The sequence below is a fragment of the Neopelma chrysocephalum genome, unplaced genomic scaffold (assembly GCF_003984885.1).
Source record: "Neopelma chrysocephalum unplaced genomic scaffold, ASM398488v2 Primary Assembly neopelma1_24, whole genome shotgun sequence".
Lineage (NCBI taxonomy): Eukaryota > Metazoa > Chordata > Aves > Passeriformes > Pipridae > Neopelma > Neopelma chrysocephalum.
This window is the reverse complement of record NW_020897693.1, coordinates 20,733,628-20,758,002: the sequence shown is the minus strand read 5'-3', so window position 1 is coordinate 20,758,002 and position 24,375 is coordinate 20,733,628. Positions and strand designations below refer to the sequence as shown.

General features: G+C 40.6%; 1 protein-coding gene across 10 annotated transcripts in view; it reads right to left on the bottom strand.

Moving 5' to 3' along the window:
- Positions 1-24,375, bottom strand: part of DPF3 (double PHD fingers 3) — a 142,358-nt gene that overhangs the window by 43,388 nt on the left and 74,595 nt on the right. For 6 of the 10 annotated variants that reach the window (XR_003538088.1, XM_027707426.1, XM_027707433.1 and 3 more), the window contains 3 exons: positions 22,861-22,939; positions 22,501-22,542; positions 10,277-10,414 (listed from right to left, as the gene is read on the bottom strand). Coding sequence is in view for 7 of the 10 variants with exons in the window: in XM_027707426.1 (XP_027563227.1) it covers positions 10,277-10,414; positions 22,501-22,542; positions 22,861-22,939 (259 nt within the window). In the remaining 3 variants the exon portion in view is untranslated. The remainder of the gene's footprint in view (positions 1-10,276; positions 10,415-22,500; positions 22,543-22,860; positions 22,940-24,375) is intronic. The other 4 variants (XR_003538091.1, XR_003538092.1, XM_027707408.1 and 1 more) reach the window with 1 other exon arrangement.

The following is a 24,375-nucleotide window of genomic DNA, read 5'->3' as shown; positions in this document are numbered from 1 at the left end:
AAAACTCATAAGGCTGCAAATACAGCAATATCTTCTTGCATGGTCACTGAGTCCCTGAAAGTATTTACTAAACAATGGATTTTGCTCTGAAATGGTCCTGGTTAACAGATCCATAGCTCTCTCAAAACTAGAGAGAAGCTTGCAGTGTTGGATTAGTATTTTGCCTGTTCACAGAGAGGCATTTAGTATGTGCATGCAAGATAAGCAAAAAAAGAACAGGAACCAGGTGGAAGCCCAGTCACCAGCTCATTTTAAGAGCTGTAACAAAATGATCATAAAGTTGCTGCTTGTACATATTTTGTATATAAAAAACAGATCTCCCTAGCATTTATTTTTCCCACTGCAGCCACATTTTGAAAAAGTTAAGTAATTACATCTTTATATTATTCTGCGTCTACAGACAGGCCATGTGCAATGCAAACTCAGCAAGCTCAACATTCACAGACTTTTTTGGGTTATTGTTCTTATTACATTACTTCACCTTTCATCCAAGTGTCTTAAAGCCCCTTACAGATACTAAGATCTTGTTATTAACCTTTGGTGAGGTCAAAAGCCTCTTTTGCCATTGATTCTAACCAAAGTGTTCTGGACTCAGTCTTGTGGTGAGGTCACATTGCATTTTAAAGCTGAAAGACTTGGAGGTAGAGTGGTGAACTGGCTTACTCACAAACACACAACAATTCTGTGGTGAGGCCACAAATAAAAACAAGCATTCAGGGTGCCAGTCAGCAGACTTGGGAAAGAGCTCCACTTCTGCCACTGCTCATAATGGTATAATTGACTTAACACTCTGCATATACTGACTTAATTTTTTTCAGCGTGGATTATGACCCGAAGATCCACTGACTATCAAACTGGAAACGGAAAGGGGGACTTTGTGAAAATACAAACACTCATTAATTTGTCAGTGGTGTGTGGGAGATGTGAAGGGTATTTGCTGACTATGGTGAAGCTGAAGGGATTCTCCAAGACTGTTGGCAAGGGAATAAGCATGGGTTTTGATTGCCTCTTTTCCTTTCTTTTCTTTTCTTTTCTTTTCTTTTCTTTTCTTTTCTTTTCTTTTCTTCTCTTTCTCTTCTCTTCTCTTCTCTTCTCTTCTCTTCTCTTCTCTTCTCTTCTCTTCTCTTCTCTTCTCTCTTCCATTCTTTTCTTTTCTTTTCTTTTCTTTTCTTTTCTTTTCTTTTCTTTTCTTTTCTTTTCTTTTCTTTTCTCTTTCTCTTTCTCTTTCTCTTCTCTTCTCTTCTCTTCTCTTCTCTTCTCTTCTCTTCTCTTCTCTTCTCTTCTCTTCTCTTCTCTTCTCTCTTCCATTCTTTTCTTTTCTTTTCCATGCTTTTCTTTTTTCCATTCTTTTCTTCCAATTTAATTTAATTTTTAATGTGAGTGCCTATGTGGTTACTCATTGCTCATCACTTACAAATATGGACCTGGTCTATACAGATAGAGTGTGACAGAGATACCAGGCATGAAAAGTAATACACAGATGAGAAATCCCCGAAGTTACATTAATGATATCTTAAATTATGTATCTCTGGAGCCAAATAAGTCAAGCAATGCTATTTTCTTCTTTTTTTTTTTGTTCTAACAGGTGTAAAAACTAGAATAAAATGTGACATAAGCTTATTTTGTTGATCAGTACCATACAGTGAACTAAGTCATAGGCTAAATCACAGAAGGTTTGAGAATAAAGAGATTTTCAGATGATAGTAAGCAGAGTTCTTACTTTCAAAGGATTTTTTTTATTTTACTCTTGTTCACAAATGATGAAGGAAATAAAGTAAAGATGGCAGGATTTAATGTGCAATAGTCATGAAAAGGGTATGATGCACAGAAAGCCCAACCCTAATCCCGCCACTTAATCAATAAAATTACTTACAAAACTAACTATGGGAATGAATTCACAAGTGAAAGCAATTGAATTTCTAGAGATGTTGCTGCTTTTCATCTGAGACATAATAATTATCTAGGCATCCACTTTTTGCACAAGTTAATCACCAAGTAGAAGGTGTTAGCTTAAGCCAGACAAATAGCTCAGCTAGCAAGAAGTAACTCTTTAGCTGAATCATTTTGATCAGATGACTGCCACTAGGGATTCTGTCAAAAAAATGTTCAGCCAGAATCAGAAACTGTTTTAAAGCAAAGCCTTGAAAACCAACCATGGTCTTGTCCTAACTTACTCAAAACTCCTCTTTTACATTGCAAACTGCAATAACAGATCAAAAGCTGTGAGGAACTTCGAGGAGTACTGCCTGAGCTAAGGTGTGCTCATAGGGGATGTATTTAAATCAGTGCATTTTGCTATTTCAACTCAGTGTCGCTTCTGTTTCATCAAAGGCCTTGTCTTCATCTACACCTGTCCCAAAATAAATACAGTATACAATTTTTTTAAAATACTTTAAAACTTTAAAAAATTATTTAGGAGAGACATGAAAAGATTTGCACAGTTCAAATAATAGTTTCTTTGAACCTGAAAGGTGATTCATGGGAAGACAGCATGCAGACTGAAAGTAAAGTCAATATTTCCAAATAAATTTGGTATGCACTTATTCTGAAATTTTTTTTTTCTTCCTAGCCTAATAAAGTTAATTTTAAACTATAACAAGCTAAGCAGCATAAAGAACTACTTAAAATATGGAACCATCATTCACAGGAGTCTTTTTGCAAAGTAAATTCTGTAAATTAAATAAGGTCTGTAGTATATCACACAGTAACTTTGTTCTGTAGACAAAACTTGAAAAACTAAACAAATCAATTGAGTTTAAATATATAAAATAACTTCTGTGCCTTCTTGATTTTGAAAGCAGGGGCTTTACACAGAGTTCTAGCTTCCCTTTATCCCTCCCAAGTAATCAAAAAATCTGTAAGTTCTGTTCCTCATGGTTTCAGTTTAATAATCAAACCAAATCACGGTCACATATATTTCTTCAGCCTGTAGGTAATAGAACATAATGCTTAACCATAATTTAAGCAGTGCATCTAGGTTTGGCAGCATATTATCCCTATTTTTTATCATATCCACATTACTAGGAAGGCAGCGGAGAGTGTGTGGAGTGCACGCCTTGCTGTTAGGGTGGGGGGCTGTGCATCATTTATTTAAATGATTACAGTGAATTAGCTACAGTCAGACATGTATGCGCTTCCAAAGGGATTTTTTTTAGCACGTTTTGTCCAGCTCTTACCTGCTGCTTCTGAGTTGCATCCAAAACCAATAAAGTCCACTGTAGGTTTTCAATTCAATTCAAAAGGCTTCAAATCAGGCCATTTACTCTGTTTGCAAAAAGGATCTTCAGACAACAGTCGAGACCACGGGACCCAACGTGTAGGCCTGAATCAAGTCAATGCACTTCACCATGGAGGAAAAGGGGTGGATTTGCTTTTTCTGTTGGTGTTTTTATTTTGTTTAATTTACAAGACTCTTTGTCTGAGACAGTGCCAGTTTTCCTTTCCAACTCTTCCCTTTTTCTTCCTTCAAGTCCGATGTTGGCTGCCTGAGCAGCAGAATGCTAGCCAAGAGCCTGCGCCCCTGTGCCTGCAGTCGTCAAGCCTCTTGGAGGCCTTGGTGACATATAATCCCAACCTATGGCTCCTTGTGCCTCTCCTTGCCACCCCCCATCGCTGCCAGCGATCCTCCCTGGCAGGCCTGGTCCGTCTCCATGGTGACCAGTGGGCTTGGCTGGCTGCCGCTGGCCTTGCCACCTGCTATTGCCTTGTCTCTCAAGTGTAAGGAATAGCAGCGCAGCCCCTCCATTTGCTGCTCAGAATGCCTCGGTGGAGAGGCAGGCTCACGCGAGAAATTACATAGTGATAATTATATTAAAAAATGGCTTTATGAGAAGGCAAAAGAAAAGCAGCGCTTGGACTGTGGCTTTCCTTGATGGAAGAGAAGGGAGGGGGCTGGTTGGGCATGCATCCCCTTCTGCCCCCCTCACTGCTGGGGTGCAGTGAGCAATGGTGGGGGCAGAGAGGTGGACTAGGAGCTGCTTCTGTGCTTAGGGTTAGACCCTGCCCTGGGAAGGAACAATAAAAGAAGAATGCATCTATAACTGATGGTGTGGTGAGGAACGGGCCATGTACAGCTGAAGTGCACTCCAGGCTCTTGCTCTCTTACATATATGCAGCCAGGCAGGGATATGCCCGGCCATTTCTGTGGACTCCTTGCTGGTGAATTAAGTGCATGGTTTTTTCATTGCAGTTTTCCAGGAAAAAGTGTAAATCAAAATGAATGACAAGAAATGGCCAGTCACTCTGGACATGTTTACTCTGTCGCTAACACCAAGATAAGCATGTTGGCTGACCCTAAACTGGAAAGTGTTGGAGCATTTAATACAGGACCCTGCAGCAAGCTGCTGTGGCACATCTGTGGATGTGGTACTGTTTGCAACTGAACAAGCTCTGAACTTGGGTGTAACACTGGGAAACGGCTGCCGTTCTGTTCCCAGAGTCATGCTGTTCAGCCCGCACAGCCTGATGGGCCTCCACTAGCTCCAGCTCCCCATGCTGCACTCCCCTGCACAGCACGGGCATGCCCTTTGCTGGCAGCCAGAGAAGCAGGCTATGCTACTGAGAGGTGCTGCAAACCACCCACCCAGAGTATTGCCAGTTCTCCCTAGTAACTGGATTTTCTCCTTTTTTGAGTTAGCCGGTAGTGTGGAGATAGAAGAAGCTGTTACCTTTGCACAGTTTTTAGCAACTCTGACAGGTTTGCCTTTCCTACAGCCCCTGCTCACAGAGAAGAACAGCCAAGGAACTCAACAAGAAGTGCTAGGAGAAGGAGGTACATCTGTAAGAGTCATAGGAAGCCTCTGAACGTGAGGAAAAAAAGATCATTTGATCGTGTGTTTTACAGGAATCAATGTGGCCCTTAAGTTGAACAGCTAATGAAAGAACTGGGAGGTGAGCTATCTAGCTGGAAGGCACATCTAGGAAAATACACCATCAACTGATTGGATTCAGTACAATTGGGGAATTAGTGTTCCTCTACCATAAGGCAGCACTTCATAGGAATGTCTGTGCACTGATCTTATAGAGTGTTCTGTAGGAACACATAAAGCAGGAGCCACAACCCCACTGCTCGCGGTAAATCATTGCAACTGTCTAGTGCCTCATGATGATAAACAGTAGGAGATGCAGAATAGGAAGACAGACAAAAGAGTCTGACATGTTAACATACAGATTTCCTGACATTGAGGGGTACCTCTCCTGAGACTTAGCTTCTGGCCGCTGAAATGCATCATTCCCATCAGCTAAGGGAATATATCCCTCCTCAAAGAGGGATTATAATGCCCAATATACAGCCTGGTCTGGCAGCATCCCTCAGTATTCAAGTGAGAGTAGCCAGTGTCCTGAATTGGGTCCCTGCACCGTCTTGTAGGCTTTGGATCTGGAAGTTACTCACTGGAGGAGCGTGAGAAGGCATAGAGCATCTATTCAGTTCAAATTCAGCCAAAGAATTTGTTTTCTGGTTGGTTCAAATTTAACATGGAGGAGAAAAAAAAAAGGCAGAAAAAGCAAGGAGATAGTGGAAAAAGGAAAAAAAAATATAAATACATAAATTATACCATTCTGTCTCAAGAGCTGATGTGCTGTTGAAGCAACACATGGTTATCAAAAACTAGTTAGTCAGATTGAAAATATTTACCAGGAACTACTGAGAAGAACTCAGTGCTTCTCTTCAATGATAGTTGTGTATCAAAAGCAACATTTTAGTCCCTGTCCAGGCACTATATAAAAGAAACATCAAGATAACAAAAAACCTATACCGATGCTCCAAACAAAACAACAAAAAGTCCCTATGGGTCCCTGTACATGGGAGACAAATTTGGGATTTTCCACTATTTCAAAACGCTAAACAACTGATCTATTTTTTTCCTCGGCATCCCAAAATACTTGCACGAAAGTCTGAGTAATTTACAGCTGCAAACATGGTTTGAGAGAAATCTTTACACAGTTCCAAACTCTCCAATCACTAACATTTCTTTTAGTATTTTGAGTCTTTTTCCTTATGAAAACAAGCTCTGAAAAGAGAAAAAACTCAAACAGATTAAATTAATAAGTCAACTCAAGGTAATGTATATATTTTCACTGAAAAGCACCTGCCGCAGGGTATCTTGCTGCAAGGTGGGCATTGATGCATTCTTGCATTCGGAAGTAACTCCTACCATGGCCCCAGCAAGGATCAGCACTGTGGCAGGGAAAAAGTAGGCCTGATGTAGCTTTTCAAATTGATGCTGCTTGTGGAGAGGAACAAACAGCTCACCTCCAACTGAGGGGCTGACTCTCGTCATTTATTCATGGCCAGCCCCCTGCCTGGATGGAAATAAAAATGTTTCAAAGATGACTGTGTGGGGGAGCTGGAGGACAGCTTGGAGGCACACTGAGGTTAGCACATTAATTTTTTATCTCTGGAGACTGGGTATCCAATTATGCTTAGAGTACACAAACAACTTTGGCTGGTCCCTCCAGTAGAGATTTATCCACATAATAAAATCTGTGACAGAACTGGGCACAACAGGCTGATGCTACAAAATAACGTACACAGATGGTTTTGCAGGTCAGATGCTCAAGCTAACAGAGGGGCAGGAGGGCACAGGACTGCATTCTCATTAACTACATGTGTTGCAGGACGGACCAAACTGCACTCGGCAGCAAGGCCAGCAACAGCCTGCCCAATGTACTTTATTTAGGACTGTCGTATGCTTGTGGGCATAAGATCCTGTTCAGTTGTTGTTTACTGCACAGTCACCTGCAACCAACGTTTCACATAGCAAAATGCCACTGAAAACTCTTCCCCTTTAAAGGAAAGGAAGTTTTTCTCCGTGTAGACACACTATCCTCTTCTCCCAGGAATTAAGGAAGAGCATTTATACTAGTACACTCATTCACAGACACATTTGAATAGATAGAAGTCTAATGTAATTCCTTTAGCAGAATTGTCTCAAAATTTGTGAGCACCAGCTGCCCCCAGAGCTGGCCTGTGCCCATGGAGTGAGATGGAATAAAACAGCAGATGTTTTGTGGCGGGCTTGGACGCACCCTGAGCTCACAAATCTCATGCTCTCAGTGCCAACATGTAGAGGAAAAGTCAGCAGAGAAAAAGTCTGAGAATGGCATGGGATCATTTATTTTTATCAGTGGAGTCGAGGAAGGAGGAAGTTGACTTTTTTAAGTTTTATATAATTCCCTTTTTACAGTTCCATACTCAGGTAAAAACATCAGAGAGTAGGTCAAAAATAACTGTGTGTAGAGGCAGAGGCAAGATTAGACACTAAGGAAGGGCTATTTATCTGTGTCAAAGGGCTAGATAAAGCATACAAACAAAGCAATTAAAGCTCAAACAAAGGTGTTTCAGGAAAGAGGAAGGCCACAGAAAAGGGCTGAACTGTCTTCATGTTGCAGTGGGTAATCTAGTGGTGAGGAAGAAGGACAGAAAGAGAGAGAGATGTAAAGAGAGGTAAATAAACAAACCTTCTACAACAGTCAAGGACAGTGAGATATGCCAAGGAGGTGACTCGGGTGTTCTTAGATACACACCTATTCAGTGATTCTCAGTTGAAGTAGGTTCCTCCTATCTACATCTCTTTTCCAATCTCTAGATAATTTTCTGACCTACTCAAATTGGTCTGTGCATGAGAAGATGAGAAAGGGGACTGTGTCCAGAAAGACAAGAGGCTTTCAGCTCTTGAGCTGGTACCACGAAGGGCATCAATAGCTGAATCGTGCAGAAGCTCTGCTCCCTCCTGCATCACCACAGCTGCTGTTACCACAGGATCTGCAAGGAGTGGAAGCTGAAGAGGAGTCGCTGGTACAAAGGAAGGAAGTTTATGCTGCAGCTGCCCGCCCAAACTTTACTGACCCAGTGCTCACCTCCTACTGCATGGCAAATTTCAAATGGCTGGTTTGAATTTCCCTTGCCTTTTCTAAATCAGGCTGTTCATATCTCTGACATACTGCTAAGCAAATAACCAGGTCCTACTCTATACCCTATCTCTGGTCCTCCTGTACAATGGGTTGTGGATTAGCTGTTTGGATTAACATCCCCCCACCTTCCCTCCCTCTTGGCCCCCCCTCAAGCCCCAAGCCCATGCAGAGAGGACTCTTGAAGCTGGAAACCTACAATGCTGCAGACCTGTCAAATCTAATTCATAACACATGCCTAGCAGTTCTTAGGGGAGAGGAAAGATCTGATGCCCTGGCTCCCCACCATCCCCCTGTATGAAGGGACCGTTAAATGACGCAAATTAGCAATGTGGACAATTAGCATTCACATGGAAGATAAACAGAAACATAAATTAAATATCGCTCAGTGAAAGAGCAAAGATGCAAGATCTGAGCTTAAGGCTGTAAACAAACAGGCAAAAAGGAACAGCCCCTGTGACAGCTAAGCCATGTGGGAGTGTTACCTTCCAGCATCTGAGAATTTCCCCAGGGCTGATCTGCACGTTTGCATGGCTGTTGCCCGTACCTCACTGGCTCCCGGCTGGTTGTTAAGCAGACTCTTTCCACTCAGGAATCTGGGCTTCAGTGTGGTTTACCCCAATGGCTCTAAACTTCTTCCTGTTTGTGGATCTGTGCATCAGCAGCTTCCCTCTGCCACATGTACCAAACAGGAGCTCTGAGGGAACACAAACCTGAGCAGCTCTCGCTCTACCCTTACCCACAGTGTAGACGCATCTTTTTTTCCATGGGCCAAAGCCAACGGCTCCTAACCTTACCATAGCTTTTCTAACTCATCTTGCTAACTTCTATAATTTCCTAAGCACCAGAGACACAAGGACCAAGATTGTCCTTTGCATCTATGACAAGCTGAGGGGCAGGGGTCATTACCCTTCTTTGTTTGGGCATCCATGCAAGGCCATTATCAATATTAATTCAATACAGATTTGCAATATGCCTCTCAGGTATGCAAATATTACAGACTACTGCAGGCACAGGAAAAAACAAATAAACAATCAAAAAACCCCAGAGCTGATGTAAATGCTAAGTAAACAAATGCTACTGGCTGAACACTGACATTCCCCAGCCTGCCTAAGCAGTCACTCTTAGTGCATTGACAGTTCAAGTTTATCAACAGCTGGAGGAGTCAAAATTACTTTTGCTGTGAATCTACAAAACATGTGAATAACTAAAAGGTAGAGCATAAAAGTGACAGAAACATAGGGATTGCCAAGTGGCATCATACTAAACAGTCCTTCAAGCTCAAACAGTGGCTAGTAGCAGATGCTTTGGAGAAAGGAAACCCCCTCCCACACCTCCCTGGGGACAATTATCAATTATCCTGCTTAGAAAGAAAATGTTTTCCTACTTCCATATTTCTTGCAGTTCTTCTTAATGTATTAGAAACTGTTTCCCCAAATATTTTTCCCTATAAGCATTTCATTGCTTTACTACTTTGAACTAAAATGACACAGATCACATGCTTTTGAAAGTGAACAAAGCTACCTACACAACTCCCAAGGTGACAGCAAACATCACAAAGCATTGCACACGGGCAAATAGAAAAACAGGGGATTAGAGACTTGGAAAAATCAGTAATAGAACACAGTCTCCTTGACTTCCTGTTCCTTGCCTAAGAAGCACAGGAAGGACAGTCAAATAGGGTGATGGACCTTGTGTTCACACTGAGCATATATGATTCATCATATATAAATCCGGTCCACTAAGATTCCTTTCAGCCTTGTACCAGTATGGGGAATTGAGGCACATAACTCTTCTCTCCTCTCATGTTCCAGCTCTCCTCCTTGCTGATCAATATGATGTGGTTTCATAGATTTTCCCAAACTGTAACTAAGAAGCAGCTTTTGGTGAAGTTGAAGGTAAGCTGTTCAGGGAGCAGATGAAGGAATAAGGGACAAAGGTGCTGTTAGTTTCATACCTAAAATCTGAGACATTGGCAAATGTCTCTTATTCAAAGGCAAAACAAAGGCAATCCCCTCAAACTATTGGATGTGTATTTCCTTGACAACCCTGCTAAGAGCCACTGGGAGGCTGCTTGATGATGGGCAGGTTGGGCATCTCTTCTTCCCCCCCCCCCCTTGCCACTTCCTTCCCACAGGAGCAGTAATGGGAAAGTGACTTGCTGTAGAGATAATGCTGGGTTTGAAATGAATTTCTGACTGCTGAGCCAGCACCCATGTGAGCTGTGGCTGATTAGCTCCAAGCATCCAGGTCCCAATCACTCACAACTGAGTCAGGCAATAATGCCAGCCTCTGCAAGGCAAAGACAGGGTGGAGGCAACATACCTGAAAAGGATCTCAAAGGTAAAGGGAAAATCCTACTCACGTTTGTGGTTTTCATTTCTGTGGACAGGGGAAGAGCGGGTCTCCTGCTCACGGGCTTCATCACCCTCTTCGCTGGCGAGGTGGGTGTGAGCATAGTGGTAGCTCAGCCCAGGCCTGTTCTTGTAGCGCTTGCCACAGACTGGGAGGAAAGGAGATATGAGGGAGGGGAAGACAAAATGGAAACATCAGTGTGATCCACAGCCATAGCAGCATCCTCTCAAATAATGCTCCCTTTTCCTCTGAGAACAGTACCACACACTCCATGCACCTGCTCAAAACTCTTCCCACCAGCACTGGTGGAAGATGACAGAGGGCAGCCCTGCAGCCATAGGTCCCTGAACAAGCTTTCTTCCCACCTTGTTGCCAGCAGTTCATTCCTACAGGCCTAGGCAAATGCACATTCAATCCCTGCAGCTCATACAGCCCTAATCCTCTCTGCCAAGATTATTAACAATACTGCACATAAAATTTAATGAAATGCCAATTCCAGTGTTGGTGCTGCACAATGCACAGCAATGGGAACAAGACTGAGAAGAAAGGACATTATTTTTTTCATTACCGATCTCTGAAAAAAAGGAAACAGAGTTTTTTAAAAACTTTCTCTAAAAGGTTAATAAATAGCTTTATTCAGACTCCAAGTCAAGATAAGGACATGGAAATCATTCACAGTTTCTTGCCAAAGGAACATGTGGTAGTGATACTTCTTTGCCCAGGTAAACTTCATATTCAGCATCTCAGTAAATAATACAATGTGTGACAGAGAATCCTACTTCTGAACTTTTGTTTAAGTCAATAGATATTAAGAACAGGATCAAACAACTCAGTGTGATGAAAGGTCTACATTTTCACAGGGAATTCACCTCAACGGCAAGCTACATCTTAAGATTCATTACATACAAACTGAGTTTCTATGAAGTATTTAATTCATGTTATTTTCTCTAAGAGTTATCACTTTTCATCTCCAAAGCATTCTCTGAATGTCCATTTTCTTTTATACAGCTGTTTTGTCTACCAAATACAATTATTACCATTTTAAATGATTGGAAAATGAAGCTTAGTGCCCTTCCTGCAAGTTTTTACTCCTAGCCACATTTTCAGGCATGTTATTACCTTCATTAACCTCAAGGATTTAGCACAGGAGTGAATGTCCTGTCCAGTAGTCTGTCCTGCATAACTTGCTTAGAAGGTCAAAGGAAGTAGTGCCAGAAGAGAGAACAGAACCATTTTGTTTTTAGGCCCCTTGAAAAGAATCTCCAAGGGGGAAGTCACCATCCATTCCTAAAAACCTCATTCAGCCCCAGCACTGAAACCTGGGTCTGGGAAGGTCTGGGAAGGAATGTCAAAGGCTCCACAAATAAATTTTAAAAAAAAAATACCCACCTCAATTATTCACTCACATATAAGTTAAAATTTGATTTTTATACCTTTCTACTACTACTCACAAAAAGCCAAGTGATGCTCCACATTCTGGAACAGATTATAGTAAATCAAAGCTTAGTACAATAACATATTTCATTCTCAGTATCTTCTAGCTGATTTGCAAATTCCCTCAAGGAAAACAGTTTGCCTTATTAGAAACATGTAAAACAACCGCATGATATGTATGAATATCTGGAATATTAGATACTTTTATCCCAGTTTTCTTCATTCTGCAAGATGATGATCACACAGTGGTCATAACAGGACAAAAGTTTTTTTCAAATGTAATATGTCCTTAGCCACAGTTTTTTTGTCTTTGAATGCCTTTGATTTTAGAAACGAGAACTTCTGCAGAAGGGAGGAGGGAATGTTGAGGAGAAGTAAAATGCCCATATACGTATGCACATCCATTCTTTAAAGCATCTGCTCTTGTTTCATATGTAAACTTAACTCTACTACCCAGCATTTTGAACAACTAGAATGCAGTTAGATGCATGCTCTTCCCAAAACATTAGTTCAGTCTCCCTTCTCCTACCACCATCATGTTTTCTCCTAATGCATTCTGGAGAGTGAAACTACTCCTCCTTCTCTGTGGTCCTACAGAGCAAAGGACAAGCAGCGGAACAGATGCCGACCAAGAGTCAAAACAAGATATCCACAGTTCTGTATGACTTCGTCTCCATTTTTTGAATAGTGGAAAAAGCTTAACACTAAAGTAATCATCAAACGGGAGAGAGCTACAAAATGCTAACTGTTTAAATTATTTCAGACCAATAACCTCCTCTAATTACATAAATGTTGCAGCATTTCTTAAAATTGAGAGAGATATTTACATTTTTAGCAGATTGAGGATCATATTAAGTATCCTACTCTATTCCCCTTACTTTTGTGTGTTTGAAGAAGAAAGTTAAAAAATTTTGCTATGAATTATCAATACTGTTGTCATGGTTTCAGCAAGGCCCAAAATCCAATTCTGATTCCTAGCCCCCCACCCACATCTCAACCCCATGTGAGATGGGTTTTCCAGACAAAAACACGAGACTCAATATGGGGAAAGGAATATATTACAAAGACTATACAGCAAATAAATACTATAATACATTACAAACAATCTTAACCCTATATCTATCTCTACCATGACAGTAATAGTTACAATGGGCCGAATCTCTTCTCCCTCCAAATAAAAGTCCAGGAGAGAAGAAGAAGAAAAGACCCCTTCCAGTCTGTCAGCAGCAGGTCTCTCTCTCTCTCTAGGCAGTAGGCTTTCTGTGTCTTCTCTTCTAGGCAGCAGTAGTAGTTGCTGGCTCTCTGCCAGCACACACGAGGGAGGTCTTCCAAGCCTCTCTCGGCCCCCGTCTTCAAACAGGGGGTCTTTCCATGGGCTGCGTAACCCCAGACACGGCCGTTACACCATGGTCATATCGCGAAGCACCGGGGTCTTCGTGACGGTCTGGTATCTTCAGGGGAAAATCAAGCCCCTGTGCAGAGCTCCCATGCTCTGCCTCAAAGATGGCTGCCAGCTTCTCTGAAGCCTGGCAGCAAGGAGGGGGGGGGAAAAGCCCAAGGTCACCCCCACACACACACATTCCTTTGGCCATCCTGGCTGAGCTCTCAGGAGGCCGGAGCTTCTTAGCTCCTCTCAGCAGTGCATACTGCACTTTAGGACTCCTCTCAGTCCACCACCCCCTCCTCTTTCTCAGAGGGGTCTCTAGCGAGTTTGGGGGTTTTGGTTTGTCCAGTTCTTACCCTCCGAAACTCTCTTCCTGCTGCTGGCTCGGGTCTCTTGTCCTGTTGCTGCTTTTCCTTCTCCTCAGACACCTCTGTGTCTGCCTTAGCTGCATACCGACTTGTGTTGCTTCTTTGGTCCTTATCAGTTGGCTCTTTGCCACTGCTCTTTGGACGCTGCTGTCTCCGCTGCTGCTCCGTCGCTGCTCCCAGCGTCTCCCACTTCTACTTACAGGGGAGAAACTCCCCCAGCTCCTAGCCACAGGCACTCAGTCTAGCTAACACTGTTCCGAATCCCTGCAGCCCCCAACCGGGGGCTGGGGGGGGGCAAAGGCCCCCAAGGGGCCGGAGCCCCTTCTCCTCGTGGCCTCTACAACATGGCCACCTCTTCTTTTCACAACAAGTACTACTGCCTCTTTTCCGGTCTCCAGAGATATGTTTATATTTTGCAGGAGCACTGATTGGTCAAGCCCCAAGGGTCACCACCCCCTGGGGGTTACTACTTTCTTAGTTTCAGGGGGAAAACCTGGTTCAAACCACTACAACTGTTCAAACACTTCTGTCAAATTATTTCCAGAACACTATCAGGTGATCAGTGCTATACTGACAAAGGAAGAGGCACTTGCAATTAAATATCTGCATGATACATACTATCCAACTCTATCTTGCTCTCATATAGCTTGATCCTCCATTAATGATAATGTAAGTGCAAAATCAGATAACTCTAACACCCAGTCCCATTCACCTATTAGAGGAAGTTTCAAACCAAAGATGTTTCTAAAAGCCCTGCCAGACTTAATTTCATTCAACTCTACTTGAAAATATACCCACAGTTCTAGTTCTACTGTTGTTACCTTACAAAAGCACGCTGTCCTCGAATATAGGTCTCCTGCATCTTTCTCCCTCAATGCGCAAAAGGACACTTGCAATCCCTGCAGGAAGTCCCAAACCTTGACTCCATTCCTTACAGGACTTGTGGCCTTGACTCCATTCCTTACAGGATCCTGCAGCGATTTTAGCTGCAGAGTTTAGGATGGCATAGGAAATCAGATGGGTCTGCAGACTTGTTCTTCTCCAGCAAAAACTTATCATCTCACAAGGAAAAAGCAAGAATCGATATAAGCTGAGGCAGTAGTAATTCTGCAGCTGAGCCCTTCCCACTGCCAAGACTCTTTCAGGTGGCCATCAAGGGTGACAGCAATCTGAAACGTACCTAGCTAGAAATGAATTTGGAGGACTTTATAACCAGAGCTGAGGTGAAGCAGTACTGTCTACACTGTCCTTTGTAGGACTAAAGATTTGCAGTTCCAGCAGCTTTTTTTTCTTGGTGTCTAGACTTTTTCATCTTTCAAAGTCATGTCCTGTAAAGGTCCAAAGGAACGCCATGAACTGCAGAGATTTCCTCAAGCAAAATAGACTTTTGCAGGGGAAGAAGGGTGTCATGATATTAGTGAAACGATAGAACTGTTGGCTTCAGTGAGACTTTGCTAGAATGAAAGTTAAGTCAGAACTTCATGGTTTCTCCAGCAGATTGAATCTTCACGAATTCGCTCTAATCTCTTCTTTTCCAGGTAAGAGCACATTTTATTAGTCTACCATATCACTGTGCTAAGAAGTAGTTTCTATAAAAGGGCAATCATTAATAAACACGTAGCTCTTGCATAACTCTTCCCACTGCAAGACTGGCTTTTCAAACATTTATTAATCTTCCTCCACAGTCCTGAGTGGGAAATACTATTCTCATTTCACTTCTGAAAAAGGAGAACCACAGAGGGGCTGTGTTGACCACACAGTGATCTTTTGACATTACCAGGACTGGAATTCATGAGTTCCAGCATCCACAAGATGTGCTTACACCACATCTTTCTCATTCTCAGAGCTGACAAAAGCATAATGAGAACTGGTTTTCCCAGTCTGAAATGTGTGCTGTTAATTAGTTCTTAATGCTATGCAGCTCACACATAGTAAGTGAGAGTGTGCCTTTCATAAACTTTGCCAAGTGGCCTTGACTTACAGCAGCTTTTACTTTTTTATCTTTAATTTTCCTTGCTGGATAGGCTCATCATCCTTGCATGTGGTAGATTTCATCCTGAATCTCAACACTAGAAAGTTGACTTGGTCTTTAGTTAGGTAGCCAAGCCCAATGAAAATAGCGGGAGTTTGTAGAACATAACCCACTCCAATTCCTCCTGCATTCAAAGGATATCGTTTTGCTATGACCTGATGTGAATGCCATCTTAGGAACAAGCTGGGTAAGTAAGCAATAATACAGCAGTGTGGATCAAATGCCACAAATTGGGAAGAGGGAGAGATTTTATTAGGCCACCAGACACTCTCCTATGACGAAGGTTAATTTCCTTCCAATTTGAAGACTGAAATGAAGATATTACACAACTGTGTTATAGAGGGAAAACATAATTTGCAGATAGTATAATCACAAGCATTGAGTGTTTCATAAAAGAGTTCTCTTCTAAGTTCTGGCCTGTTACAGCCTGCAATTCTTTGGATAAGCAAATTCCCACTCTGTTTACGTTTCTCAGTAAGTAAAATTAATATAAAATACTTCTCCTGTTAAAAAGGGGATTTGAAACCTATGACTTAAAAGACTTTCTCATCAAATATCTAATGGCTGTGTTGCTGTCATTTTGAAATTGTTACACATTTGGTCCTTGGCAGCCTGTGAGCTATGTTCCAGCCAGCTCTCCACATACATTTTGCACAATCTGTCACCAGTATGAGACAGAAGGAAACAATCCATGTTTTTAGGGGAAACAGGAAACTGAGGGAGTACATGCTGCCTTTTTTTTTTTTTTTGGTCACTGAATCTTGTCCCTCTCATTGTCTTTCTTTGCTTTTCTCCTTTCCCTCCCATTCTTCTTTCTCAGCTGGGCTTTATCAAATACTAAATCTTGAGTTAACTGCTGGCAGGCAGTCATTCCTCAAAGTTATCTTCCTGTCCTACCATTCACTCCACTCCAAAAAAGAAAAAAATATTAAAAACATTTATTGTTTTGTCTTGGTTTGGTAATATGTTCTCCCCTGTTACAGCTGTGTCCACGCTCTGGCACATCTAGAGATCTCAAACACTAACAGTACATCTTGACCTCTACTGCTGGAAAGGTGTTATGTTTGTCCCTCTCTGGTCAGTACTATGCTATACATCCCTAGTATTAGACCAGCTATTTAGTAACCCATTTTATAGAGAATTTTCTGTAGGTAGTAAATGGTCCTTGTTTCAGTACCCCCAGAGGACAAGTCCCAGAATCTATCTGCAGAATTAAGATCAAAGTAATGTTGAACCCCCGTGCAAAACATGCACAGGTCAACAATACATCTGTGCACATTTCAATAAATGGATTGTTATCAGGAGCAAAGTAGAAAACACATATCCTATATGAGAAGAAAATGTTCAACTATCAGAGTCAACTCTGTTCCCCTCTTACCATGTGCTGTACTCGAGATCTGTGTTATTCGATATTTTTTAAAGAAAATTTAGAAAGGGTCCTTGTCTCTCTAATTTTGTCTTTTCTACCAATAATGAAGTCGATGGAAGCCAAGAATAGCAGCTATGGTGGGAGAGTTATTTGTTGGGTTCTTCTGAACAATAATCTTATTCTAGATCTTATTGCTTAACTACTTAGGGATTCACTAGAGAGGATAATACCAGGAGATGATTTAGGGCTTAAACTGCTAATAGTTTAAAGGGAAGTTGAAGTCATGATGGAGATTATGAGAAGCATGTAAAAATACAATGCTATAATAAAAGCATTTTCAAATCAGCTTGAAATTGTGAAATTTAACCAAAGGTCTGTCCTAAGCAGCAGCACTTAGCAGTGTTGGAATCATTCACAGTATCTGTAAGAATTAAGACAACAGATTAAGCGTCAGACAACTAGTAAAAATCAAGCTACATCAGGATTTATCTGGTAGGCCTTTTGTATTCCAGAAAACTTTCCAGATAATCAATGATGTGTTTGACAGGATCAGGACCATTTCAAGGAGATGACAAAGAAGACAGGTGAAGTTAGCAAGGAATATACTAGAGCTGTCACTTTTTGAACAAATACAATAAAATAGTTCCTAAAGATTAGGCCTCAAGGAATTGCATTTGGCAAGTCATGCAAGAACAATGTAACATTTAACTGGGATTTTCTAAGGAAACTAAAAGAGAGGGATGCTCTGTACCAATTGAAACTCAGTGGAATCTGTTCATGTTAAATCACTTAAGCTACCTGAAGACTTCAGCCTTTTGTTGGCAGAACCTAAAACATGTTTAGTAGAGAAAGGGGATGGGGAAGAAAAAGACTAACCTCCAAATAATGACATTTTCATGCCCTGTTGAATGACGAACTTACAGAAAAAGCAGGAGGATGTTTCAAGCTATAGTGATTTGGATGTAGAGTCAAGCATTTTTAAAAACAAATCCATGTTCTGAATAATTATTAGTAATTCAATGAGAAGTTCAAAGTGTTCATTTAGGGACCAAGCCTTAGATGATCTATAGGCACAACACAAGCAGATAGGCACTTAGTGGGTTATTTAGGGAAAACAGTTTAGTTTTACCTCCAGCTGAAATCAGTGAGAATTAGGAGCCCAATTTTTTGAAACCTTCACAAGGCACCTTTCTGCATCTTCAAGCACCTGAAAGAGTCCTGTTTGGACCCAATGGTTGCCTACAGTTTTATCATTAATATGAAGGGTGGAATAGAGAGTGAAAGAATCAAACATGCACAGAATGGATTGTTGGTCAAAATACTGGAATAATAATAAAAATATATTATATGAGATTCATTGATCAAATAATTCTTTCAAACAGTAATTTAATTAATATTGACACCCAGTATCAATAAATAAAACAGTATAAACAGGACAAAGCAGTATAATGAGGAGACTTAATATGATAATCTGCCTGAGTAGAAACAGGTTGAACAGGGAAGGAACAAGAAGTTATAGCAAATGGTATATTAAATATGAATACACATGGTGAACAAGGATGAAAACTCCTTTGCCATTGAAACATGATACAGCACTGGAGAGGAGCATCTTGCACTGAAGAAGGCTTTACTAAACAACCTGTTAGGTTAGCCATCTCTACCTCTCATAGACACATAACAGAGCAAGTCACATAAATCCAATTTCTTTAAGTAACTGTAAGTACATGTAAATGTATCAACCACTCCTCTTCTGAAGTGCTTGTATCCTCAGAACAGTGCATTCAACTTAGATTTGGCCACCACTACTTAAAAAACACCCTTTGTGTTTTTGCAGATAAAAGAAACAAGCTTAGTGAAAGAGCTGATGAAAACACAGCTGGAAGAAGTCCCAGTAACTGTTTACAGAAGTAGAAGACATTGTTATCCATTGAGAACCGTGCAAGGACTGCTAGTCTTGGACTGTGGCAGAGAAAATGTGTGTTAAATAACTAGAGAAACCTGAAAACTAAGTTCTTGACAAAAGAATCAGTTTCTATAAAACACTATAGGATCAGTGTCTCTGGGTACATACAGTGTTGCATTAGTCACTGATCCATCAGAGATCATAGGAAGGTTTCAGTAAATTCTCATTTTGCACACAGAATGGATCTGAATGCATAGCTTAGACTCAGAGGGACTGTGGAAAAAATGCTAAAATAGAAGTTTATATGGGAATAAAACTAAAAGGAGACTTGGACATATTGGTAAAAGGAGAAGAAAGAAACAATCCCTTTTAGAGATGGGCAAGGGAAATCTTCCATAGATAGAGGGACAGCAAACAAAGGTGGACATAGTCCCATGTCTCCATGGGAACTTGAGAAGAATGAAAGCAGATAAATGAGGAGGGATAGCAGAAAAGTTAATAACTTGCAGAGATTCAGCACAAACTAACTGCTCTGGCTAAAGAAAGTAGACATTTGAAGTCATGAAGCTCAGGAGCTACAACTGATTGCAACTTTTAAACCAGAACACAAGTTTTTAGAAAAAACTTCAGAGAAGGTTGTTCTTTTTGAAAAGTAGTAAATAATATATAATATACACTATGAAAATAGTAGAAGGATTTTTAAGAAGACTGCTTAGTTGAAATAATGGTTCCCCAGATGAATATTTGACATAACATCAATTCTTATTAGACATGTAGGTATTCATTCATTCATTCATTCATTCACTCTGTCCCTCCTTCAAAAATCACATGCCCAGTTTATCATGAACAGTGGGGGTGGTGTATCTTCCACTTCTCTTGCTTGACATTTGAGGCTTTGCTTTGCTCCTCAAGTCCTACTTTTCACTGTTTTTGAGTCACCCGCTATATGTCCCAGCCAGGTGTTCAAGCTATGTTTGGGAATGGTCTCATACAGCTGAGTCATTTGGCTATGGTACCATTTCCAGCTCATACCCATTTCACACTAGGCTGTCCTGATCGAATGCTTCATGATCGAAGCATTTATCCCAAGGGAGCTCAAGGCACAACACTATCCACTGCAACTGGCTGAAAATCTGACCAACAAGTTTTCGACTTGGTGATTTGATGAAACGATGAATTTCATGATTGTTCTAGCAATTTTATTGATGCTTTGGTCAAACATTTTATTCTGAGCTTCTCATACAATACATGCTCAATAAAATCAACTGACGTATTTCAGAATATTTCATTCCACAAAATAAGAAACTGACCACTTTTTTTAAAAAAACACAGGATGACAAAACATTTTGAGCTTTGAAAACCTTCTTCCATATAGAAATTCTGTACTTTTAGTCAGTTTTATACTGGTGTATAGCTGAATCCCTTCTAAAAAAAGGCATTTTTTCACAAATAGCATTGCTATCTTCAAATACAAGGGGCAATGTCAGCTGGGTATTGCATCATCTTACTGACACACAGACTATTTTTTTCCTGTAACTTTTTTATTACCAATAAAACCTGGTGATACATTCTTGTTTCACATAAATATGAATGTGTAAGTCAACAGAAGTTCTTCACCACCAATCATTTTTTGTGCCCATGCAGTTTAATATGAAAATTAATTTGGTTTAGCTATGTTTATGTTTTCTTCTTTGTGGCCATTTTCCAAACTCAAATATCAGAATACTTGCAGAAAAAGCAACTTGGAGGCAAATTAAATAATATACAGAAAAAGTAAACTGCTGACCAATTAAGGTAATTATTTATACCAATAATATGATTGAAGGAATCAAGTTTTCCAAACAGGGAATACATTCACTGTTTTTCACCTGCATGTTTCCAGGTAAAACAAATCTATCTGCCCAAAAGATCTGCACATGGAGTTCTGCAAACCAATTTCTAACCTACCACAATTAGACTGAGTTTTATCTATAAAAATATTTAGCAAATAATTTCAAAGAAAAAATTTATTTAAGAAATCCACCCAAGTAGAAAAGAGGTTTCGATAATAAGCCAATTGGCTTATTATTCATCATTAATTGTGTATAATATTTCTATAGAAAGTTAGCAAGGACAGGATATTACTTTGGGATGATGACATTACAATTGGGACAGTTCTTTCCTTCTGCTCCACAGTCAGGTAAAAGAGTTCTGCTATCACATAACCCTTTTCTCAGCTATCTAAAATGGAAAAGGAGGAGTCACTGTGCAAAGTCTGCATTCCAGAGCTCCCTATGACTCTAAGTTTCCTAAAAATGAAATGTATCAGCCAAATGAAATAGGAAAGTTTATATTTCCAAAACCAAAGGGTAAATTTATGCTCCAAAATGTAAGCCAAGGCAAAATTCCATCAATACAACAATGTACAAGAGTCTTGACTTCAGGTCAGATTTCTGCTGCCTGCATTGATACCTTCAATGTTTAATTTACTCTGTGCGAATCACTACTATGCATGTTGTAAGTTCTTGGTAAAATCCAAAAGCAATGCAAGATCAGACAACAAAGAGTCATTATGTTCAAAATTACCACTGACAAGTGTCCTTGGATTTAGAAGGATGTTTCAGAAAAGAGATAAAGAAAGTTATGCATATACCAGCAGAGGAAACCTGTGGGTTTCAGCAAGATACATCCTGGGCTCTCAGAGAAGTTTTAGAAGACACATTTTAGTGCTTCCAACACACCAGCCAGGACAGCTATTTAACCCCAGCATAGATCTTCTGACTCTTCATATTTTAAAGGGCTTTTCCTCCTTAATCATGGTTTACAAAGTCCCATTCATGTGCAAGTCTTTCCATTTCTGCTCATTGCCCCTGAAATATTCACCTTGCTGAAGCAAAATACCTAACATATCCATCACTGTACGGTGCAGTCACCTGGTCTCACCATACAAGAATATGATTGCATCACATATAATATAGTTCTTATTTATCATGCATGCTCCTTATTTCTTCATGTTTTTGAAAATATTCCCATAGATTGACATAGTAAAGGTTATTCATTTAAGGTCAGTAACACGAGATAGGCAAATAGCAGAAAAAGAGGGATGCTAGTTGTCCTCAAAACCATCAGTTTTGGATCACAGAAGTTAAGATCTCCTACTATTCTCCTACTGCTATTAAGTTTTGTTAGGATATTTTCTTATAGGCTAGAAGGCACCTGGTAGCACAAATTACAATTGCATGTACACTCTACAGTAAGCCTTAAAATGGGATGCTTAAAAAAAACCAAACATGTGGGTAAGATAAGTGCCCTTCAAAGAAATAACATAGTGAAGCAAAAAAAGAGTATCAAAAGAAGGAAAGCACCAAGGACTAGACTATTTAAAAACCTCAAACCGTTGTGTAACAAATATCAGATTCTTCCCTCATACTAGGACTCTGGTATCTCCCTCAGTGTCAGCATTGGGCTGTAGTATAATTTTTCAGTTGGGGCAATGCCTTACTTAGCCTGCAGTCCAACTGCAAGATGTCAAACAGCATGGCCAATATGGCCAACATACATATTCAAGGAGAATATGTATCAAAATAAGGCATTCCAGATGTTATTTGTTTCTCAGAAGGGCTCAACTTTTAATGATGCCACAAGAGTACTTTCTGAGTGAGGGATAAGAATAAGACCTTCAGAATTTAGCCCAGTGAGATTTTAAAAGGACTGAAGGAAAGAGAATCACCAAATATATCAAGAGATACAATGAGGGTGAAGTACCTTTGTCGGAGATTTTTGAGTTATGCTTTTGTTTGTAACTATCTGAAACAGAGAAAGAAATAGAGGGTGAAACTTACATGGGGGGAAAGAAGACAAAAGGCAGAGAAGCCAGAAAAAGAGAAGGAGAAAGAAAATGTAAGAGATGATTTATTAAAGGGCAAAGGGAAGTGGAGTCTTGCTGAGGACTTAATTTTATTTCCTTCATGCAAAAATACCAAGAGCAGCAGCAGCAGCAGGCGGCAAACATGCAAGTCAGAGAGCAGCAGAATATTTTGCTAGAAGGGAAAAGATGAAGCCCTGAGTGCACTGAGCTGGTAGGACCAGGCTGGAAGCAGAATCAGCTGTCTGGGTGCTACTTACTGTCACAAACATAGGGTTTGTCGTGATCATCCTGGGAGGCAGCATCGTTCCGTCTCCTGCCACCTCCAGATCCCCGAGCCTGCAAGGACAAGAGGAATGTTAGCATTATTCAATCACCCCTCAGGTCTCCTTGTGCCCCTCACCCTCCTATGAAAAATGTGCCATATAAACTAAACAAATCCTCAGCTTCCATACAGGTTTCTCAAAGGTGATCTTGACCCTTCACCTCCTAAGATACACACTATGTTAATGGACCTTGCAATGCAATGGAGATCCTCTCCACAGATAGTCCAAACTGTTCATCCATGGCAGCACATATTCAGTCAAGTTCATATGTGCTGTTCATCCAGCACATATTCAGTCAAGTATCGTCACACATTCATTTCTGAAGATGTTCAAATACCTTGCTTAACTGAATATGAATGAATGAATAGATGAACAGGTGTTAGAGGATAAATACAAACATTAAATCAGCCAGAAAACAGGCCCCAGATAAAAGAGGTCAAATTATTTCCTTTAATATTTTCAAAAGGGGGTTGTTTGTGTTGTTGAGTTTTGTTTTCTTGCTGAAAAGCAATGTTTTGAAATGACCTGCTGGGACAAAGATATCGTGGCTAATTATAATATGGAGCTTTGGTCAGTAAGTGGAAAAAATCAGGTAACATGGCTACCTGCAATAACAGGAATTACCCAGAAAGGTCTCTCTGCAGTTCTGTGTTCCTACAGCGGACCAGATTGGCAGCTCTGAAAACTGAAAAGCTCTGTTTCTCCACAGCACAGACTTCTCTGTCTTGACCTCCAGGGGTGAGAGTGGAATTCAGCATCAAAGCTACTTGGTCCTGACCCTTCTCAGCCAAGATGCCAACAAGGGGACAGCGCATATCTGTCCAGTGGTGGAGAGATCTGTGATGTGAAACTGGGAACTGAGCCAAGGCCTTCGATTCTTTCATGTTCACTAATGTACAGTCTATAAATGACAATCATTTTAGACTTGGTCTTTGTTTGAGGAAGTGATCACAGGTGGATGGCTAACTAGCCCATTATTAATTCTTGTAGCTACTCTATTCCTGGATAAAAGCACAGAATTGCTTCTGCTGCTTCTGTTATTAAACTGTTGATACTCCTCATTCTAGACAAGGCCACTTGACTGAAATCCTGCAAGCTTTTGCATGTGAAAATAAGAAAGGGACAGAGCTTTGTTAGGTAAAGCTGAAGAAGGTGTAGAAATTCTGAGAGTATTAATACCCAGACATAAAGGGGATGTAAAAACTCTGTCCGTCTTCTATGCATTTGGAACAGAACTAGCACTGTTAGAGCTGCATTCCATTGGACATTAAAGACAAGGAACAAGGAAACATTTTACACTGGCCTGACAAAGTCTGTCAAAACAGGGATTTATAAAACCTTCACATATTATTTTCCTGGGATTGCTTAGGGCTAACTCTTAACATAGAACTGAAGGAAAGACATGGATTTGCAGCTGTCTAGATGGGGTAAATACTATTAGGTATGACA